At 45.0% G+C, this 23,714-nt stretch overlaps 1 protein-coding gene across 1 annotated transcript in view; it reads left to right on the top strand.

The window, feature by feature from the left end:
- ptn (pleiotrophin) overlaps positions 1 to 23,529 on the top strand; it is a 35,492-nt gene extending 11,963 nt beyond the window's left edge. Inside the window, exons 2-5 of the mRNA XM_034578260.1 lie at positions 12,471 to 12,565; positions 13,097 to 13,270; positions 15,379 to 15,540; positions 22,972 to 23,529. Coding sequence (XP_034434151.1) covers positions 12,472 to 12,565; positions 13,097 to 13,270; positions 15,379 to 15,540; positions 22,972 to 23,027 — 486 coding nt within the window. The 5' untranslated portion in view covers position 12,471 and the 3' untranslated portion in view covers positions 23,028 to 23,529. The remainder of the gene's footprint in view (positions 1 to 12,470; positions 12,566 to 13,096; positions 13,271 to 15,378; positions 15,541 to 22,971) is intronic.
- The last annotated feature ends 185 nt before the right edge of the window (positions 23,530 to 23,714 follow it).

The following is a 23,714-nucleotide window of genomic DNA, read 5'->3' as shown; positions in this document are numbered from 1 at the left end:
GAATACAACAAAAACAACGACTTTCAGGCTGCCGGGGTTTATTTGGTGAGAAAATAAAAAAGTGCACGAGGGAACAAATCCCCAATCAGAGCAGAAACACAGAAACACCCAAAACTCCCGCCTCTCTGCGGGTCGTCCACCTGGGAGCACGGCGCCGGTGAATATTAATCAAACAAGCCACGAGTTGGGAATCAAACACGAGTGTTCCGGCTGCGCTAATCCACACCTGCAGCCTCTCCTGCGCGTGTCAGGGCGTCCTGGGGAGAAACTGGTGGAAAATGACCGGTGATGATTCCCCTCGCAGCAAATCACACAGGTTGGTGATTAAAGGGCCTCAACTCGCTCGGTTGCACTCATCCCTGAAATTGGACGGATATCAAGGTAATGCTGAGACTCAAAGGGCTGAGGAGTCCGATTGTTATTTTAAAGTTTAAAGTTTTTAGGGAGGGTCCTTGACTTGACAAGGGCCTGTGACATGTGTCTCGGAAGACGTGTATTTCTCGCCGCCGCCGCCGCCGCCGTGTGTCTGAGGTGAGCTGCAGCCTGGAGGGAAATTAATCAACGTTTGCCTTTTGTGAGGCTTTCGTAATGTGCAGTCGAGCTTTATTCCTCAACAACAGGACGGCTGCGCTTCGGCTAAACAAAGACACACAACTGTATCTTTGTTATTCTGCATTAGAGCGCATACAGACCTGCCACTGTAAGACCTGTTTCAAAAGAAACACACATAAAGGCACCTGTGATTCACTGTACGTGGGCTCAGGAGAGAAATGTGATACAGGTATAAATATATATATATATATATATATATATGTATATTCTGCAGGATCTATTCCAGCAGTGTGACACTAATACTGCAAACACAATGTTACATCTCCTCAACGCGGTGGGAAGAGCTGTCAACAATCTGTGTTGCTCAAGTGAACGAACAGGATCTGCCCACACTCCCTCAGTCATTGTCATCGCCTGCGATGTCGGGACAATGCTCTCATCTCACACGCGTCCCGGTGACGAGTGAAGATTAGCAACATCGCAAATGTTTTGCCGAGGAATGAGAGGAACATTAATGCATCCGCTTCACTCACATCTTCACGTCTCGCACGGCGCTGGGCAACCCTCCCAAGAGGATAAAAACACAAACTGGCACCAAATTCATGAGGAAATGAATCCGTCTTTGAATTTGCAAAAAAACTTGTATTATTATGATTCTTTATCTAAGATTTTAAAGGGTCTGGCATCAAGTTATCGACCCGGAGCCCTGAGGTCGACCAGCCTGATGCTTCTGGACGTCCCGAGACCTTGCAATGGCTCGGTCTAATCTCTGGAACAGCTTCAGAATCGTGGTCATATATTTCTTGGGAAGCTCAGACCCGAGAAACGTTTCCATCATTGCTAAAGACCCACTTCTTGAGTTTTAGATCTTCATTTCATCAGTTATGTGTTCTGGATTGAAAAAAACAAAACCTAATGACACATATCCTGCATCCAGCCACTGACCTTGAAGCTCTATCAGGTGGAGCTCGTGGGGTTCACGCTGCAGAACAACTTCTGCCTGCAGACATCAACACACGAACATCTGGCTTTGATTTCATATTCTGTTTGCACTGCTGCATTAAGGTTGTTTTTTTACCAACCTTCTTCACGCAGCAGACTTGAAGACAACTGCTGTTGGATTTAATCTACGCGAACGAGACAGACTCGCCAGCGAACACGAACATATGTACATCTGTGCCCTGATGTAATTATCGTAAGCTCCGCGCATGGGGGGGGGGGGGGGGGGGCAATAAACAAGGCTCCCTGCAGGATGTGTGTCAACAGAATGTGAACAAAATAATAAACTGTGACATTTGCATATAAATAAATGTTTGGATTTTCTCCATCGTCCCATACGTGGCCCCTGAGAGAAGATTTGACTCCCTCTCTCCCTCCCCTCTCTCTCTCTCTCTCTCTGCAGCAGATTGTCTCGTACAGTTTCGGTGTGGCTCAGATTTGGGATGAAATCCAATCTGGTCTGTTTTAAATAGACGGAGAATGTAAACTACAATAAAAGAGAGAGAGCAGAAATCGTCTTAGTCTTGATATTCTCAGGCTGCTCTTAGATCTGGTCCTACACTCTCTGCTGGAAGAAGCCGGTGTGGGATTACAGGTAACCGCGGGCGTCCTCTCTCCACCGGCTGCCGGAGTCGTGCTCCGTCTCAGCCTCGCCGTGTGACGCCCGCCTTGGCGGAAGTGGGTGGGTGAAGGTCTGTGGGGAAATGTTGGCGTGGTGTGTGTGTGTGTGTGGGAGATGTAGGTTATCTCAGACTGGAATCATGGTTAAATCCAGAGGATGAGCAATATCTCCTCTCACTGTGTGTTTGTGTGTCTGTGTGTGTGTGTGTGTCTGTCTGTGTGTGGTGTCTGTGTGTGTGTGTGTGCGTGTGTGTGTGTGTGTGTGTGTGTGTGTGGTGTCCTGCGGCGGATGTGAGGTCCTGAAGTGCACATATGAGACGGTGCAGCCGGCTGTCATTGTTATGGAGATTGACACTAGAGCACAGACATGCATCTCCTCTTAGTACACCCCAGCCACTAGGGGGCTCCAAAGTCCATTTCCCCCCCCCCCCCCCCTATGCAGTTTTGACATAATTGAATGAGTGACACAATGACAAAAAATGTCTGCTTTGGCAGTTTAAAAGGACGTTATTCATATGACACATTTTTGAATTTGGAGGAACTATAAGAAATTTGAAGATCATAACAAATAACAGTGTGTGGGGGGGGGGGTGCTACATTTTCTGGTGTAACTTATAATTTACACTCGGTTATCACACTTATACACACAGAAATATCACACATGTGCAGGCTGGTAAATATCTGTGTATAAAGACTTTAAAGCAGTGGACGATTTCTCAGCATCCAACTCAAGGCAGAGGAGACACAGACTCCTGATACGACTCCATCATCATCATCATCATCATCATCATCAACATCATGAGTCAACCACCCCCCCCCCCCCTCACTGTGAGGCTGTCTGAAAGTGTGACTTTATTTTTTGCACCAGCTCAATGCCAACGTCTGGTATAAAAGTTTTCTTCTCTAATTTAATTATTCACTGACTTTTTTAATTATTTCACCGTGACCCGAGTCTTTTCTCCAAGCTGTTCAATTGTCTCGTTTATTAATTTCTCTACTTGTAAAAACATAAATGTAAAGTGCAAACTCCATCAAAGTGTTGCAAAGTAAAGAACAATAAATTAATCCTGTAATAAAAGAATAAGCGTGTCTATAATGGACTGTATTTGAATCCCCTCGCAGTCCATCTGCTGAAAAGTTTGGTAGAACTTCTTTATGACTTCAGTGATAACAATGACCTGTTCACACTTAGATCTACAAAGTCTTTATAGATCCGATTGGCATTGATCTCCTCTCGTTTCGGACTCATGGAGGCTTCCAGCACCGTCGCAGAGAAGTGGGCGGGTGGAGCCAAAACCGTGGTTCTTCCTGCAACCCGCTCGCGACTCGAGAGGTGGCAGTTAAAAGTCTGTAAACTGCTGCTTCGGGGGAGAACAGCGGTCGGCTTGAAGTGGGCGGGAAAAAAAGAAGACAATCGCTTTAAAAAGGCTTTAGAGAGGTGTGAATCTGGACCGGGGACAGAAGCAGGGAGTTTAAAGATGGATCTTGGCAAAGCTACGAGTGTTAGAAACCCACTGAGGCACATGGAGGGAGAGCGGAAAAGTGGATTATGCAGCAAAGAGACTTTAGACACTTTGATTCATGTTCAAGCCAAAACTAAAAACCCTTTTGCTTTTTATTACCTCCACAAAGGAAGTTGTGTTTTTATTGGTATTTGTCCGTTTGTCTGCAGGATTTCTCAAAAACTACTGAAACGATTTTCGGGAAATTTAGTGGATTAGTGGAAGAATCTCTGGATCTGGATCAGGGGCCAGATCAGATTGGGAGTTAATCTGGTTCTTCTTCTTCAGATGCTTTGTCGTCGTGATTGTTCGCTCAGAAAAGACTTTGCTCGCTAGCGTTCCTCCATTTTCGTAGCAAAAGAACGTAACATTACCGACTGATGGTGAGAGCCCCCTGCTGGATCAAGAGCCAAACTACTTCCGACAGTCGTTGCAGGTTGAATATGAACCCCCCCCCAAGTTCAAATGAATATTTGGATTTGGAAAAAAAAGTGACAGCCACAGAGGTAGCCGAGATACGAATGGTGCTTATTGTGCTTCACATGTGGTGGAAGCTAATTCAATCTGGAGTGAACGCGTGTCTTTCTAATTGACTGCTCGATTATCAGCGGTTTGGACTCACTGACATTTAAGTGCGAGCCTGTCAGGTATCACACGGCAGAGATTTTATACAAACACATCACTGCAGTTGAAATAAATCTTAAAACGAAACCCCTTCCATTATGTTGAACTCTACAAATCAACATGTTCTTCATATATATTCGATTTTTATTATTTCCTGAATTATTCATGCGCTCGTGTCCTGACTGGCAGGCGAATCTGCTGCGGCCTTATTTATCTTACAGTTCACAACACATTAGGGGGCGTTCTCGCTTTTCAAGAGCACTGTGATTCCAGGGTTTTTTATTTTAATAAGCTGTCACTGCCTCTCCCGCTCTACACAACGGACATTTCCACAGTCTGTTTACAAGCGGAATGAAAAACAGAGAGGGAGGCTGAGATATGTGCGGCGCTGCTCAAGTGGACAGAAACACAAATTGTCTTTATATTTCGCAGCTAAATGCAGTGAATAGGACGTGGAGAGAGAGCGAGAGAGAGCGAGAGAGAGAGAGAGAGAGAGAGGGGCAGACAGGGTGTGAAAGAGACGACAGCAAACAGAGCTGCCCTCATGTGTGCAAAGGCTTCAGCGTACTTTAATGAACAAGTGGCTCAAGGTGAGTTCAGCGAGTTCCTGAGACAAACACACACAACGTACAGATAAATGTTGCCCATTCAATTAGACACACCTCCAAGTTGTGGCCTATGAAGAGGAGGAGGCCGGAGCGAGCGAAGGAGAGAAGGAGGCTCCTCATGTTTCTGGGATGGATTTCCTGCTGAATATTGGAGATAAACTCTGGTTTTAAACTGATCTACAGTTCAGCTTTACTCTTGTAATCGAAGTTGCGAAAAATCTGTGTCCACACGGCTTTTCCTTTTTTCCCAAAATCTCAAAAACAGAACAACAAGAGGAAACATTCTCCATATTCACAGTCAGTTCAACCTTCAATCATTTTGAAGCTGCTGTTTTAAGATTAAAAAGTTTCTTAGTGTTGCTTTAAAATGTATCAGTGACTCGTACCTCGTCTGAAACATGATGGTGCGTCTCAAAGCAGATCCACTCATTAACTTCCGCCATCTTAAAATAACAAAATAAGACATTAGCAACCTTCCAAACTTGTTGTGCCATCACCGCTGCGTCCTCAAATTGAACATTCTTCAATATTTGTTTTGAAATTGTTTACCCCCCGAGCCAGTGATTAAAAAAGTATCTTGTCTTTTTTGGGGTATTTTACAAACCTGTCTCCACAGAGAAAATGGAATCCACTCGTGTGCCCCCCCCCCCCCCCACATGAAAACATGGCTAAAATATCCCAGTGAATAGACTGAATAGAGCCCCAGATAAAGAGATGAGAGATGAGTGCTGCACTCGGCCTTCGCTCGTGGTACTGCAGTTTTATAATCCCCAAAAAGGAGGGTAATTGATAACCACTGGAGTTCATTGTTCGCGGCGACATAATGTCCTTATATGCGTGTGAATAATAAAAGGGAGAGGGGGCTCGGAGTGGGTGTTTGGAGGCGTAGATATAATAAGATCAGCGTAATGGAGGCATTCATGCGTTAATATACGTCCTCAGTTTTGGCATTTTCAGCTCCGATGCTCTCTCAAAGCTTTTGTTAGTCGTCGTTATTATTGTGTTTTTTATGATTAAAACAAGTCCGGCGTCGCCGTTCAAACCGGGCGCCGTTTTCGAGACTTCGCCACACACACACACACACACACACACACACACACACACACACACACACACACACACACACACACACACACACACACACACACACACACACACACACACACACACACACACACACACACAGAGAGAGAGAGAGAGTACCACGCATGCTGCTTTTGTTCCGGCGTGCAGCTCCCTGGGGTGTCCTCCGGGGGGGCTGTTCTGAGCGATAGCGGGGACCCTCTCCACACACTCTCCCCCCCCCCATCCCGCCTCCACTGTCTGACCTTTTACAAAACACAAGTCAGAAGATGTGTGGCATTTTCCTCTAATCACCTGCACCTAAGCACATGAGAAATGTGCCCCAAGAGGAATGAATCACTTTTCCTGAATGGCGGTCGTTATCTAATCCGCAGGTGTCATTGCTCCCGGGCAGCGTTTCTCTCAGCAACTTCACCTTCTACTCATCCATATTCCCATCGTCACCCTTGACACGGCCGTTTATGCTTTACATTCTCTAATCCACTGTTTATTTGCGGCTGCATTCCGGCGTTATGTGGCCGACTTCACTCGCTCGTGTGCCTGCCTGCCTCTTTCTTCCTCCTTCCTCCGTCCTCTAGTCGATACACTTCTCATTTCATCTGCGCCGGAATCTCTCAAAAGCCGCAGCTCAAGGAACACACAGAGCGAGAAAGTCCTAAATAAATCCTTTCAATATGCTCTGTGTCTCGGGGAGGCATCCGCTCCCCCTCTGAATCACAACTACTGAGACGGGAAAGCCACTTAGAAGTGGATTTTTCTGCCCCCGACTTTTTTTTCCCAAGGACACAGCGCCGTGTTCTCTGTCTCTACCTAAAGCTAAACAAAGAAACTTGTGGATAACATGTTCTCTTTTGCTTTTGTTGTTCTAAATATCGTTAAAAAAAATGACTTCATAGGAGCAGAAACAAGCCGGAGATGCTGTTTAATTCAATTTCCTTTATTTATTTCAACCTTATTCACCGCGTGAGGGTCATCGACTTCACAAGGAGGACAGACGTCGAACCAATAGAGGTTCTTGAGAGGGAGAACCTTCAAAGAAAGACACATCCAACAGTCCACACAAAAAAAAACACATTGTTATTGAAGCAGCGACATGAAACGATGCATAGAATAAAAACAGTGTCTTTAAGATGACCTCCACACTCCACTACCGTGCTTATATACACTTCTACTTCTTAATTTTCTTCAAAAAGAGAAAGTAGATCTTGAAAATAAAACTCTTATAAGGAGCGTTTTGAGTTTTCCGGCCACTTGGGGGCAGCAGAGAGTTTGTACGTGTCAGAGACTGAATATTAAGATGGCCGACATGAGAACTCTCCAGTAGTGAAGCCAAATTATTTCCATTTCTATTAAATCTTATAACTTTGCAATATTTGACCCTGCCTCTGCTGTGCACAAATATCTGTGCGTAACCTCTGCATGATCCTCTCTCTCTTCTCTAAGTTCATCTTTGCACCTGGAACAAGACTCTGAACGACCCCAGTGACTTTCTCTCCACAGGAAACCAGAGTTTGGAAGCGTTTTCCTTCCGACTCGTGTTGAAATGAAACTCTGAAACTGAAAAAAATGGCCACGAAAAAGACAGAAAAGCCAGAGGGACAGTTTGGGTGAAGAAAAGCTTATTGCACAAGATGAAACATGCTTATTGCTGCAGGTTTTGTCTCCAACTTCCTGCTTTTCCCAAAGTACACGAGGAGTTGTGCATTTCTTTATCCTCACCAGCCTGTTGTGCGCTCAGTCAGCCTTACGTCATGGAACATGTTTTGGCGAAGTCGTCCCTTCCAGTGGCTCCAGGACGTATTTGGAAAAGCTCTAATAGCTTTACTTGTAACACATGAATACCCTCTTTAGGATTCAGTGAGCATGAATATTTGAATGTGCAGCCTCTTATGAAAGCAGCTACGGCGACAACCGTGTCAATACTGTGTGCGCAACTTTTACAAACAAATAAACAGGAAGATAAGAAGATGTAAGTGTTTGGATCAAAATGCAAAAAATATTATTTACCCGAACAGACACTAAAAGTTGTTTAACGTCTCTCAAAAGTCTGCATACCAAAAAGTATTTTTTCCTCAAACTTGTACAAGAGACGTAAAAAAAAAATGGATTATAGCTCAAACTCAAGGCTGTTTTGGACTTTTAATACGTGAAGGTTTATAACTTTTGTAACATTTTCCTGCTGTAAAGTCAATGCACCAACAGGGGGCGCATTAATGTGCAGGCACAGCTCAAAAGCAAAACCTGGAAACTAGAAAACTTTTTTTTGGCTTGTGTACAAGCGATTTGAATTCAAGGCCGAACAGCTCAACATCCATCCATCCATCATCTACACTGGTTATTGTTTGAGGGCCACACGGAGACTGGAGCCGATCCCAGACGGCTCTGGAACGAGAGACGGCGAAAAACACTGAGCTGAAAATATGCAGCTCAGTCAAGCCAGAGGCAGCCTTGCATTAGTTTTATTCATTATCATTTAATAATACAAAAAAAAAGAGAGATTATTGGTGGTTTAAAGTTTCTTCTAAAATATTGTGTTTTTAACGATGATTGCTGCTTTTCTTTTTAGAATCTATTACTCAAGTCAAACGCGGTTTTTGGACCAAAACAAATCCTTAAATCTAATAACAAAGAGAATCACTCCCGTCCACACAACTCTGAATATTTAATGGTTTGGTTGAAGCGAGCAGGAAAAGACTTGATTCTTTGATTTGCTACCTCCGGGGGCAGAGTTTAAAAAAAAACATGTTTAATTCATTCGCGGCTAAGTGATATTAAAAGCAAACACGTGTCTTGCGGTAATATTTGTGCTCGTCGCTCGCACACCACCGAGCCGCTGCCGCTCCTCCGTAGCGTGGGTATTTTGGGATCAGCTCTCTGAACAACAACAGACTTTCTGAGAGGTTAACGGTGTAAGTTAAAGAAACAGAAATCCATTCTTCTCAGAACGATAACGTTGGAGATCTCTCTTCACTGGGCTCAGACGACTAATAACCCGAGTGATGCCCCTTTTCCTGGACCTCATAATTGATTCATTAAACTGGTTCCCTCCTTTACTGCTGCACTGTCGGCTCCATCGCCTCGTGCCTTTGTATTAGATGCAGGCAAGAGGATGTGATCGTATAAATAGATTCGCCTTCATATACTCTGCAGGGATTACGTCAGTCCTAATGAGACAGAGAGGAGAGAGGGTTTTCGCATCTGGTGATTGTGTTGTGGAGTGACAGGGCTTCTCTGGTGTGTGTTTGTGTGTTTGACATTGTTGTGTGGCCAGTATGGTCTTGATCCCCTCCACTCCCTCACCAGGAACCCACAACTCTGTCTGGTTGGATGAGGCAAATAGAGGAGTTGATAGGACTAATTCTCACCAGCTCATAACCACACAGACCAATGGACGCTCCAGCTAAAGTAACTCTTTACACCTTAAACATGAGCAGATACTGCTTGTGATCATATTTGCCCATTCTCCACATTAAAAGTAGGGCTGGTTATGTGTTTATGAAATATCTTATATGTTGAAATCCTCTTCACGTCCCAGCAGCCGTCAAGAAATAAAGAAAAAAGGAAAAGTGCAGGATTACAAACCCTAGTTTGAACACAGGATGCAATTTCAGAAAGGCTGTAGTTGAATTTCCACTGACACTGGATGAATCATCTGTGATAGAAAAAAGCTAAACCTCACAATTTTATGTGCTTGTAAGGTCCGATCGTCACGTTTACCCAGAACCGGTCGGACTATTGTCAAAGAAGAAGAAGCTTGATCCTTTAAACCAACGGCCGGTCGGAAGCCCCTGGTGGTTTCTCGCTCGGCCCTGAACACTGTACCACAAAAAAAGGGGAAAGACAAAACCCTGTAAGTCAGTTTAATGAGAAACCATCTGAAAGTAATGACTTGACAACTCAGATAACGAGTTGGTATATCCCACCCAGACCCGTCTTCCTCTTCTCACCCACCACATGTCCTCAGACTTATCCCCCCCTCCCTCACCCCGACTCCCCCGCCCTTCCACTTAGCTGTTCCCACTTGTCGTCACCCGAGCACCCCCCCCCCCATCTGCACCTCATTCATCCATCAGCTCCGCTCTTTATATACATCAGGTCGCGTCTTTTGTTCCTCGTCGCTTCGTCTTGTTAGGTTTCAGCTCTGGCTCGCTCTGGGGATTTATACTACTGCTCGTTGTCTGCTTGTGAGCCAGGTTTTTAATTATTAAAGATTAATCACCACAACTGCCCCGACTTGGAGTCTGCCATTGGATCCAAGCTGCCTGTGTTGGTACCAGCAATCCAGACAGGACTTTGGCAGAGCACAAGAAACGATGTGTCTGAGAATTTTTACAAAAAATTCATCCGCACGTGAAAAGAAGCAGAGAAAAACAACCTGAAAGACAAAACACCAGCTCTTGGAGATGAAGAGTTCCTTGTATTGACGGTAACAACTTCACGGGCGATAGCATGTAGCAAAATATCGCTGCACACATCTATACCGTGCAGCAAAGTTAGAGATCTCTTATGTTATTATGGGCTGCCACAGTCTGGATAATTAATGGGAAACACTGCTTTGACATGATAGGGCATTAACCACAGTGGAGGGATGTTCCCTTTTAGTTATCATCATTACTGTTTTTAAAGCTCTCTAAACTAGGTGTCGAGCTGCAGGTATTCTGACGACACATTTATGGAAAATCATAGTGGACGGTGGCAAACCCCCCCCCCCTCCAGCGCTTCTTATCATGAGCTTTAACCAGGCAGCACACATGATACTCAACTGCTCCGATCCACTCCGTCATCCATTATAGGTGCTGTCATGCTCCGGAAATGGGAGCTACATGGTTGGAGGAGTGAGAGACTCCCATTTGATTTACTGACCCCAGGAGGAGGAGGAGGAGGAGTAGGAGGAGGAGGAACCCGTCATCTCGCAGGATCCTCTGGCTACAAAAAAGGAAACGGTTAATTCAGTTTAGTCCCAAGATTTATTTCTCTCCTCGGCGTACTGTATGGAGTGCTCATTCAAAGTCATCAACCCTGTGTCCCCCCCCCCCCCCCGCCCCTTTGTGCCTGCAGTGCACCCGGAGCCCATCACTCTGCGTGACTTACTGAGGAAAAGACTTTCTTATCTGCGGAGAGGCCACAATGCCTTTCTCGTGGAAAACGATCCTTATCGAGCCGCCTTCATTGGGCTTCTCTCTGTGAAACTCTTAGAACTCATTGTATTCGCTTCCTTTCAGGTTGGGATTCAAGGATTTACTTTTTTGTTCCTTCTTTGGGGGGGGGTTATGGAAATGAGTGATTTGGAATCTCTTAAAAAGTCAACACAAGATGGAGTGAAGTGTTTAATCAAAACAGTCTGAAGAGCATAAAGACAACCACGAGGAAGAACTGAAAAGTTGGGATTTTGTATTCGTTACACAATGGGATGGACAGACATTTGGTAATTTTCCTCCACGGGTCTGCAGGAGGATTTTCTTCACCTGTAAAACACACACACACACACACACACACGCACACGTCGGTTGTTGAAGGTAGTGGGTTCAGCGCACTAATTAAATCACACTGCATTAGGAGGATCACAGTGGCAGCTTGCTGCTGATCCACATCCAGCTGGAGGATCATGAACCGAAGGGATTCTGATGCACAATATGGAGAAGTAGATTGATTCGTTAAACCTTTAAACCAACTACACTGAATTTAGAATCGAATCTGCGCAAATAACGGTCGAGAGAGAGAGAGAAACCGAGAACATTCTCCTCCATGACAGGTGATTAACTTGACATCTCAAGCGTTCTGCTCTTTTCTTGCCTGAGTACAGCAGGTGCAGGTTTTTTCTTCAGCCGTTTCTGGGCTGTTCATTTACTCTGTTTGGTCTCAAAACATAGAAGAAGCCTTTGGGCTATTTTGCAGAAAACAAGAATGGCTGTTATTTACTGCCCTTAACAAGACTGTGTCTGCAAACCTTCTCCAAAACTACTCAACCGATTTCTGTGGAATGTTGTGGAGGGATGGGGCATCACCCATAAGGACCTGTTAAATATTTTGCATTGCTCTGGGTAAACGTTGTGTCACTCTTGTAGAATCAAACAAGCAACGGTTTCTTTAAACTCTTCTTATGAGAACTTCTTATTCAAATCGTGTTAAGCTCCTTTCCTTGTTTCGACGACTCAAATCAAACTGGTGTGGTGACTGTTTCCACCCGCGACAAGATTTCACATGAGATTGACAGCAAATACACCAGTGACTGACAGTGCAGACCATCACAATGTCGATATTGGAATCCAGCACAGTGGTAATGACACAAGACGAGACGTGGACATTCCCCAGGCTATTCCCTTGGTCTCATGAGACGTGTATTGCTTTTCTCTGCTACATTTTTTAGGAGGCTCCTCAAAATGTATGAGTTTTGAAATGTAAGAATGCTGAAGTCGGGCTGAAGTCGCTTCACTTGTGCACCGAACAGAATTCACTCAGTCGCCTTGTCTCTGTGTTTCAGAATGAACGGACAGAAGCAGTGGACGAGGGTGGCTGTGATGGCTCTCCTGGTGCTGACGGTGATGGCCGCCGAAGGAGGCAAAGCAGAGAAACAAGGTAAACGCCGGAGAAAAAGCACTTTGTCATTTTTTACCTCTGCAATGTTTCCTCAGTGGAGCGACACACAAAGCTATCTCCCCTCGCAGGCTCCGCAGCGAACAATGTCCCTCGTGACGTCTTATTTAAGTGGACACAACTTTTCCAAAAATACATGAAAATAGGGAAGGTGCCCGTGGGGTTAAAGTAATTTGTCCCCTTTGAGAATTCACCAGAAACAAATAGCAATATCTCACAAAACAGGGAAAAGTAAGTCAGATAAATCCCTCTCGGGTAAAGAGAACAACATTTAGTCCAATTTAAATTCAAGGGAAAAAGTTAATTTGCATTGGAAATTAGTGCAAGCACCGAAACCCATTATAACTGCTTTGTAATATTAATAAAAAGTCCAAGAGTGAATACTTTTTTACAGACATTGCATGTAGCACTTTATGTTTTTTATGTTTTAATAAAAGCTTAGATTCAAACATTCTTCAGCCTGAACCGTCTAATACGACTCCAGTTGTTCAAGTGTGTGATTGTGTGGTACAGGGAAGAAGGAGCGCAAGTCGGACTGCGGCGAGTGGCAGTGGAGTGTGTGCGTAGCCAACGAGGGCGACTGCGGACTCGGCACCAGGGAGGGGACGCGCACCGGCACCGACTGCAAGCAGACCATCAAGACCCAGCGCTGCAAGATCCCCTGCAACTGGAAGAAGAAGTTTGGAGGTAAGAGAGAAGTGTTCAAACTAAGATGGCACTCTGCCAAGGCCCAACGTTGACCCTGAAATGACCTGTACTGCAGCTAGCCACCAGGGGGCGATCTAGATGCTTTGGTTTCACTCTCACGCAGCTGTCCTCATCCATCTCTGACACTAAGGCCGTGACAAAAGGAAAGCAGATGCTCTTATTGAGCGATGAGCAGTGTAACAGGTCTACATGTGATCAGATCAGTATTTAGATCATCTTCACCCACATGCTGACCCAGAAAAACCTTCCTCTTTCTGTACAGCTGCGTGACTCCCATCCATCCCCCCCCCCCCCCCCCCACACACCTCCACATGATGTATGGCCGCCTGTCACTCTCACAAACAATGGCCCCACTTCCACAATGGGAGTGAGAGAGCTCGCTAATTAGAGGTCCAACAGGAAAAAAACAGAAAACGGGAAATAATGGTCCTGCTTTGTCATTTGCTTTTCGGACTGGGAGTGAGTGCAGCCATCAAAGCTGAAATGTCTCCCAGTGACAAACCTGAGGGACTCTGTTGCCCCCCCCACCAGTAAGGCCTGTCAAGCATGGAGCCTGCAGCTCTGCAATGTGTCCGTCACAAGTGATGAACACATCAGGAAATAGTGCTCCGGTTAACTGGCTATATAGATTATAGCAGCAGAAGTTACATCCTCTCGGTCTTTGAACTTTTGGAAGTTACTTGAGAAAAGAAAAGACTGGAAAGTAAAAAGGAAAAGAACAAAGAGTGATGTCTGCCCCACTTTCACAGAAGCTTCTTAGAAACCAGTCTTTGTTATTTAGGAATTTTGACCTGACCTGAGAGCGCCCATTAGTGAAGCCAAATTATCTTGATCACCTCCTCCATGTTAGTGGACGGGACATGGACCAAAGTGGAAAGTCAAAGTACACGTTTCCAAAGATTAGGTTACTGTCATTCTTATCACACGTCTATACGGTCAAGTGTTCATGTTTATGGTATATGGACGTATTTCAACAACAAACTGTGATGGATGATGTTTTATTATGAAAAAAAAGGTGTTAGATTCCTGAAGAAACTTGAGAAACTTTGATTCTAAAGATGCCTGCCAGCGAGGAAACTCTCTCTCTCTCTCTGAGATAAATTATAGGGAGGCAGGCGTGTTTTTTTTTTTTTTTAAAGAGTTGGATGCTCATGAAGTCCCTGTAGGATTCCCGCAACAATGGCCCTGTCACTCCCTCTGAGCGCTCGCCGTCCCTCCTCTCCTCACCCCTTCTCCCACCTCGCTGCTCCTCTGATGAGCGCCCTGGGACCTCGGAGGCAGTGACAGGGCGTCCGACGCTTTCATGTGAGAGGAAAGTGGCGAATGAGTGTCGCGGCCCCGAGGGAGCCCCGGCTAGAGTGGCAACAAAATAATGGAGGGACAGTACACAACACACACACACACACACACACACTCAAAGTACATTTCTATACTATACGACAGCCACTGCTGCTGCGTGCTGGGGCAATCTTGTATCCTCTGGGGTTGAGTTTAAGATGGATTAAATTCAATATCAAATGAAAGCACATGTGTGAAATTTATTTGACTTGCTGCTGTAAGTGCTTCCACTCGCTCTCCGCCGCTAAGATTGCATCTGTCCCTTATTTCCAGGCTCAACGGCAGCCAGGCTGGTTTTTTTTGATTACATTCATCTGTTAGCACGTTTTCGTCCTATAGGAGATATAAGATCAATAAATGAGACGCCATCTGTTCCTGTTGGCAAACAGCAATCAGCACTTTTATTTTGTTGTTAATAAGAGCGGGCCTCGTGATCCGGGCTTTAGCAGAACTCCCTCTGTTGATCCTGGACACTTCTCATTTAATAGGACGCAGATAATAGCCAAATAAATTATAAATGCTCATCAAACAGCCATTCACGGACCAAGACTCGCAGCTCTTCAGGCTCAATGGACTCGTTCCGTTGACTGATTGCAGTTGGCTGCTGTTTATAACAAGCACAGAAGCTGCAACGTGTCATCTTTACCAGGTTTTCCGCTCGGTTGCGTCTGTACCATGCCTCCTCGGAGCTGCTTTCCAGAACAAAGGCGTTCTGATTAAGTGTCTGTTCTCTTTCGTGTGCGCTATAGGGGAATGCAAGTATGACTTCCAGGCGTGGGGGGAGTGCGACCTGGCGACGGGCAAGAAGAACAGGACGGGCGTGCTGAAGCGGGCGCTCACGGACGCGACCTGCGCCACCACTGTCACAGCCACCAAGCCCTGTGGGAAAATCCCCAAGACCAAGCTGCAAGGTAAGCAGGGGCGGATGAGTGATCGCCGGATAGAGACATGTTGAGTCCGTCAGCAGCAGCAGGGTTCGCTGGAGTCCTGCTGATGGACTCAACATGTCTTCAGAAACATGGAACAAGGTTTTCTGCCATTAAAACAACGGGATATGAATTAGTTTTTTTTGCCTGTTAAAGCAAATTACTTAAAAGTTATAACTTACTACATTTGTCAATAGTTATTCATCTAGCCAATGTTTTGGAGGAACTTTTAGCCAGTGTTACAGTGGCTTACATTTATTTGGAGGCTAAGTTACACAGCAATATTTTAATGATCTAATTACTCTTCGGGCCATTGTAGCCGGAAGCTCGTAATTGTTTTCGCCCCTGTGTGTGTGTGTGTGTCTGTGTGTGTGTGTGTGTGTGTGTGTGTGTGTATTTATGTACACAACAACTCAACAACAAATGGTTGATTCACCTTGGAGCTGATTGGTCAAATTCAACAAAGATCTGGTCCAAAAAACTAATTTTCAAAGATTATTTCCGCAAATATCTGAAGCTTAAATTGATCAGAAAATTACCCCCCCCCCCCATCATATGATGTCATATGGCGAGTGATGCCTTGAAGACATCAACCCAAGTTCCAAAAAGCATCTTTCAATATATCTCTCTATCCTCTAGGAAGACCTCAAACAAAAATATGGACAATTATTTAGGATCATATGATAGGAATGACATCATCATGACATCACTTTGAAGTTGCGAAATTACATCTTTCAGTGGAGTAACTTTCGCAGCCAATGAGATTAGAGACACGATCTACATCTGCATGATTGCCTGATTGGGGGTAGCAACAGTTCTGCGTCGCTCCTCCAATGCTTTTCAATTCAAACTGTAATCTCTTCGACTCAAACATAATTAGTGAAATGCATTACAGACCAACACTGATGCAAAACAAGAGCTCGGTGAGCCAGTGCCGTCTGGAGAAGTGTCTCCTCCTTCCCTGTGTGCGGCCCGAGGAAGAAGCTTCTTCTGCCAAACACGTCGGCACAATAACGGTTATTAAAAGGAGTCCATCACCCTGTCCCGAACCGAACCTCGTGTACGCTCCATTCAATCTTCATGAATTCAAACTCACTCAAGACAAACCACAGTATTTTTTCTTTCACAGAACCAAAGTTGAAGCGCCGTTCAACAGGGAGGAGCTGGAGCTGTGCGGTGGAAATATTTATGTTTACGTGACACGAGATTGATTCGGATCAAAAAAGTAAAAATCGTGCCGAAGCAGAGCCGACTATTTCAGAGGGGAATTATTCCCAGCGCTTTTCTCGCACTGTCAAATTATTGTAAACAGTTGCGGGGGGGGAAGTTAGATTAGTTGGTTTGTTTATTTAATTATAGCTGGAGGGATGTTTACCAGTCGGGTGTCTCTCCGTTTCTCCAGCTGAACTCCTGATCTTCCTGCTGACGGGCTCCGTTTATCTCCTGGCGTTTGATGTTCATATTTTCTTTTTAACACAGAGGGAAAAATACAGAATCTGAATTTAATATAAACTCAAATAAATTACCTTCAGTGTATTGTTTACATGTGCGTGAACGTCTCTCTCCTTTGTGATTATAACTGTGCAAGTTCAGTACATAATTCTCTCGTCTCGGCCCCGACTGCTTCTCCGCTGAATCCAACAAGCCCCTGCAAATGATTTAATCTGAGGCAACGGGGCCGCGATCCTTATTTACATTCAAGGCGCCATCAGCGGGATGGAAATCCACCTACTTAAGTGCTCAGTCGAAAGCGCTGAGTGACAGTGTTAAGGCCGGGGTGAATAGGTTAACTCACTATTCAGCTGTAATTACATGCTCTTACCTTTTCTTCAGTCATGTCAAAGACACTGAAGTCAGGGAGCTTCTCTCTCGCTCTCTTTTTTTTTAAATGTTCCTTTCTTCTCACATTCCCCTGGAAAATGAGGAGCTGTCAGAAAAACCTGATTTGACACAAGATCTGAATTAATGGAGGAATATATCTAATAACGGCGCCGACACGTGTGGGATCGCTGGTAGAACTGCTGAGGACAGAGCTCTTGATTCAATGCCCTTTTGTTAATTGTGCAAACAAGGATGCGACGGAGCCGCTGCGGGTGTCCCATTGTTCAAACAGGATAATAACGAGTGCAGAAATGCTGCCAATGGTCATAAACTGGGGCGTTATCGCGCTCGGCAGATGACATGTGTGCACACAGGGTTTGGAACGCGGAGTTTGCTTAACCTTACCGTCACTTCATCAAACAAGCAGAGTCGCATCAAGCCCCAAATTATAAAGATAAGACAGCGTAAACACTTCTGAGACACAGTCCCTCTGCTACAGGATGTCTGCAGCTGCAGCGCTGCCAACTGTAACACGTCTGCTGTTTGTCGAAGGGTTTTTAATGCCAAACTTTATTTGACTTTCTATAAAGCAGGAATCTGTTCAATTTCTTTTTCACCTCGACAGCTCATCACTGATGAGTTTGCGACAGGAAGTTTGTTCAGGGAGATGTTCCCCGCCAGCTGCGAGACGTAAATGGATTTATGGTTTGAAAAGCGAGCGTGGAGAAGTGTCAGTTCAGTGTTTGCTGAGACGTGGGACTGCTCTCTGAAGAGCGGCTGCAGCATTAGCTGTTTGCAGCATTGACACATGTTTTGGAGGTTTCGCTTATTCACAAAGGGCAAATTGCAAACAAGGGTTTTTGCTGTTAAAGCAACACAATGCAACATTTGTACCTTTAACAGCAGCTGCAAAATGAGTTTGATGGTTCAGTGACTTGGAAGAGAGAGAAAAGTTTCCCCTTTTATTCCCCGAACGTCTGCTCCTGTTCTATGCGACTATGGTGAACGGGTACGATCTCCTGTGGGAAGTGTGGAACTGGCTAAAGCTCCTTTTCCACTGGTTCCACCATTTTTTAGGGAATAACCTGCGTATACCTACTAATTTCAGGCTAAAAGAGGTTTAATATTCTAAACTTAAACTGTCAGAATCAGGTCCAGCAAGTTGAAGAGTAGCGCTGAGCTGCTTCATCGCTCGGACGACGAGCCCAACAGAATGAACCTCAGTAACACCCTGTTGCTTTAAATATACATGTAGAGGCCTTGTGTAACTTCCACCCCATCCTCCGTGTTGATTTATGCAGGTTAGAGCTGTGGGGGATGGAATGCATCCCATAATGAGAGTGGCAGGTCTCCAATCTGTCAGGTCCCATCACACTCAAATTCACACCTGGAGCCAATTTACTCAACCGGCATGTCTTTGGGAAACGTGGACACACAAACAGCATAAATTATATATTTCTTTGCTTTTGCTGATCTGGTATAAAAAAAACAAATCGATTAAACCATATCAGTTAATCCTGTATTAACATAAAAAATACAAATCCATAAGAGCTGATTATTCTGCTTTTTCTAATGTAATTCGATTCCACGATGCAGGTTGCAGGTGCATTCTGTCGATGTAGGTCATGAACATTTCATGTAGGGCATATGTAAATAAAAGGTTCCTGTGAAAAACGTGCTTGGCTTGCAGCCGTGTGTAGAGCAGCGCCCGCGTACACCTGCACGCATCAGTTCTGATGAAGGCCCGGTGGCTTGGAATGCGGACTGACAGCGTAAGAGGTGTGAGAGCTGAGGGCAAAAGAGAAGCAGGGCGAGGATGACAGTGGCTGAGATGAAGGGAGGCAGCCGGGGAAGAAAGAGCCGCTATCTGAGCGAGGTGTGATTTCTCCCCACGTCTGCCGGTTGGAAGATAAGCCCTGGGAAGCAGAGGGGTTACCGGTGGAAATATCAGCTGCTGTGTGGGGAGGGGGGATGCTGTCCTGTGTGTTCCAGGGGGGGGGGGGGGGGATGGCAGCGATACAGTCCACAGCAGCAGGATCAGAGGCTTCATGAAAAAAAAAAGAAAACAAATGTTTGGCTTGGGCTTGACTGAGATGGAGAGAGGAGAGACTATCTAACCCCGGGGCCGGCAGCTGAGATGTGCCCCGGTCAAATCTGCAATTCTGAGCAGCCACCTTGGGTCGAGGAGATAGGTTTCCCCTGACTGCAGCGGGTTGCCCGTGATGGAGGCGGCATCTGTCATGTGCAGATTCCGGAGGACACAATGCTAAGAGGCACCTTGGGAGCGATCTGAGACTCAGAGTTGCGTGTCTTCGCTGTCTGGTCCGGGTGAAACACAAGACCCCGCGGAGCGAAAAGGAGAAAACAAAGAGTGACAGGATTGAAACATTATGAATACCTGTAGAAACCTTGAGGTGTCCGCCTTCTTCTTTCAGCCGAGCAGGAGCGAGCGGCGCACGGGGGAGCGCTCGGTTGCCAGAGCTGATTTCAGGTTCAACAAAAGGCTTTGTTCGGATGAATCTGGCATCTCCGGCTTTCTTTCTTGTAATCCTTCTTGTTGGACAAACAGGTGGTGCTCTGATTTTCTTAAATCAAACACATGCACTGCCAGACACCGAATCATCCTTATACACAATACTTACAAAGGACGGGAACGGAAACTGCGGAAATCAAGTTAGGAAACGAGGGAATGAAGTTTGTGGCCAAACAATCTGTGCCAAAGATACAGATTTTACACACGTTCTTTAAGATATACATTTTTAAAATGGGAACCTTGGAAATGGCAGATTTTAAATATGCTCTGTATTTCATATGGTAAAAAATGAACGCAGTGCTCCTTCTTTATTTCATGAGAAAAATGTACTTGAAGTATTAAAGTTGCTGATTTTATTCGCTTTATGAGTTGTCGGAGTTAAATTGACGGCAGAGGAAAATTTTTATATGCGATTCCCCACATTTTAAATATCAAACCTGCAGCGCGATATAAGGCGTCATAAAAATCAACGATTCAAGTATTGGAGTTTTCCGTAAATTATTTAACGCCGAACAGTTACGTAGCATCGAATGAAAGTTTTACTGAGGGGATGAACTTCTTTACACTTCAACCTGGAATACATGTAAAAATAAAAAAGTGAGATTCTGCTGTTAACTGAATTTTGAGCATGTGTGTAATCGCCGTGCTTCAGACTTGTGCAGTGAGGTTGTGAGTCTGTGGTGAAGAGCGGAGTGAACAGTGTCATGTAATCTGCAAAAGCTGCAGAAAAAGTCCCCATCTCGTCTCTGAAGCTGATAGGAAGAACCGAGGGAGGGAGGAGTGCATCCTTCTCCTCCGTCTCTCCTCGGGGAGCAGAACATGCTGACAACACAACATGAAAACTAAAAAAAACGAGTGAACGCATCCACACAGATGAAAACAAGCAAACAAACGGAACGGAAGAGCAGTTTCCACATTGGCATGAGCGGCAGCGCGTCGCGTGTCAGAATCTAAACGCCCCTGGAAGTTTTTTTTGCAACCGAGGCGACGAGCAGAGATTTCTAAGAAGATTTTTTTTCCCTCGCAGACGCACGATGTGAATGATAAAAAAAAAAGCGGAAAGTCAAATTAAAAATCTCATTGACGACGCAGAACTCGTCTCTGCTCGGAACCGCTCGCCCGCATGTCATTAGAGGATCTGTGAGTTGAGCAGGTTTCATTTCAACGTAATCCATTTATACAGATATTAATTCAGGATTTAAGTATTGGCAGTCTTTTAATATATAATCCCACTATATCTTTTAAAAATACACCACATCATCCGTATATTACTTCTCTCTCTTTATTAGATTTCAGACATCATATCTGCTCATTTTATTTCATTAGTAACAACGTCCTGACCTCCGACACCAACAATATGAAAGAATGATGGTTTTTATTTCACATTTAACACGTCTGCGCTATTTCTATAAACCAGCTTTGGCTGTGAATGTGAACCACAGCCACGTGGGAGGATCTGTATTTAGCAGGACGCGCACTGAGGACTTGCTTTGGATCGCGCACACGTCTAAACAAAAGAGCGTGGATCAGCCAGGCTGACGTCTCTGTTCAACGTGTCATGAGGTGAAAAGGTCAGAACGCGAGAGATCATCGACACGACTCCTCTTCCTCCTCACTGTCCAGAAATGAAGCCGAAACGTCCCTGGATACAAACGCTGCCATCTTGTGCCTATGACGTCATTTGGATTTGGAGTGTGCTCGGCCAATCCCGAGTCAGTCTCAGCTGTCAATCATGACGTTTCACCCTCATTTTATCGGATAAAAAACTTAAAAGAAAGTCGACAGCAAACGTCAGTGCGATAAGAACGACCTTAAAATGACAGGAAACGTATTTGACGTGAATTTTTCAATTTAGATATTGAATTATGTCCCATCTGCTAACGTGGAGGAGGCATGGATTATGACCTGCACTGCAGCCAGCCACCAGGGGGCGATTGAGCCGCTATGGCCTTTGGGGAAATCATCCATCTTTAAACCCAGTGTGTTAGACAGTCTTGGAGCCAATCTAAAGAAATAAGCAAATTATTTGCAACTATACTTTTCTTCAAGGACATTTAAACTGATTTATGAATTGGAATAAAACTTTATCTTCTAATATGATACAGTTTATTAATAATAAATGTGAATTATCAGCTTGTTACACAATAATAAACCTGTTTTGTAGGAAAATGGAACGATCTCCACCTCATGTGGACACGTCTGATCATAACATTCTGAAATGGACATCCACCTGTTATTATACAGGCCCATACTGTATGGAAATCACACACACACACACACACACACACACACACACACACACACACACACACACACACACACAGAGATATAGCAGCACTGAATCATCAGCGGTCGATGTCTGACACCAGAGGAAGACAGTTTTCTTCCATCTACACCCGGCTTCAACCGAGGCGATCACAAACAGCAGATGTCAACTTACGCAACAACACATCCCACTTCCACTGCGCCCGGGAAGTTATAAAGACAAATTCAGTCATAAATAACTTCGGCAGTTTCCATCTCTGCCTCTTCCTGCTGGAGAATTTCAAAGGGCCTGTTCCTCATTTCGCCACACAAGATCCTCTCATGTGTAGATGTGGGTGTTGAACCCACCTCTGCACACGTGGAGGTGCACGATCAGAGGACGCAAAGACAGAGACACGTGAATCTAGACAGACGGAGACACATCTCGGTAGGAAACGGTTAGCCAGAAGCTAGTTAGGCCAGACAGGCTGCCGGTTGGACTCTCTTCCTGTTCACCAGAGCGGAGAGGCTGCCGAGCAGGGAGGGAGTCGGCGGACCGTGGCGTCTTGTCACGGCTGCCAGGTATCAATCCGCCGTTTGCAGGAAGTTGATAAAGCTTTTTGTCACGTCGCAAAAAAAAAAACCAGGCGACCAAATCAATGCCTGAGAGAGAGAGTGTGACGGCCTCCACCGCTACCTGCACCCTGGCCCAAAAAACATTTAATACGATTGATTATTACTGTCTGAGGGCAAGAGAAAATATTTACCTGACGTTACCATTACCTACAAAAACTCTTTGTCTTTTTCTGTCCTTCCAGATGCGAAGAAGCAAAAGAAGGAAGGCAAGAAGCGAGACCGCACCCAAATGGACTGATGAGGTCGTCGTCGTCGTCCCCCCCCCCGCCCCCCCACCCCCGGGAGGAAAGAAGAAGAGGGTGGGAACATGTCCACTGCCCTGTTTCAACACGGCTCCTCTTTATACGTCCTGTAGCTTTGACAGTAGGAGCCAATAGTGGAAAACCAGTGGAAATATGACTTTTAGTGACCAAGTGTTTTACTTTTCCTTCTTTTTCCTTCTAGCACCTGATGAGATACAACTTGTGTGTGTTTGCTTATAGGAGATATAAATATAATACTCAGTGGTAGGGACAAATAATGAGTACGGAGATTTGTTTACTAGCGTTCTCACCTAATGATGTTATTGCTAGGAGTATTTTTTTCTGAAGAACAAATTGGATAGGATTTGTTTTACAGCTGCAGAGCCTAACTCTCATCTGGTCCGTGCGGCCACTTAATGAGGCAGTTTGTGAAAAAGTGAAGCTCTGAAACCATCTTTGCTTAATTAATTTGAGCAAAAGAAAAAAGTTGTGCATTTGCAAAAAGTTAATTGTAACTCCGATCACTCTGTGGGTTTTCTCATTTCCAATAAGAACAAACAACATAAGTTGGTTCTATCTGGAGGCTGCATGAAATAACTTCTGTACGTGTGTGTTGTAACTGTTTTTAGTTTGTTGTTTTTCCTCCTGCTGCTCTGCTGTACCTCAATTTATACACTGATTTC

The sequence above is a fragment of the Hippoglossus hippoglossus genome, chromosome 23, assembly GCF_009819705.1.
Source record: "Hippoglossus hippoglossus isolate fHipHip1 chromosome 23, fHipHip1.pri, whole genome shotgun sequence".
NCBI classification, from domain to species: domain Eukaryota; kingdom Metazoa; phylum Chordata; class Actinopteri; order Pleuronectiformes; family Pleuronectidae; genus Hippoglossus; species Hippoglossus hippoglossus.
This window is presented reverse-complemented; position numbering and strand designations above follow the sequence as displayed.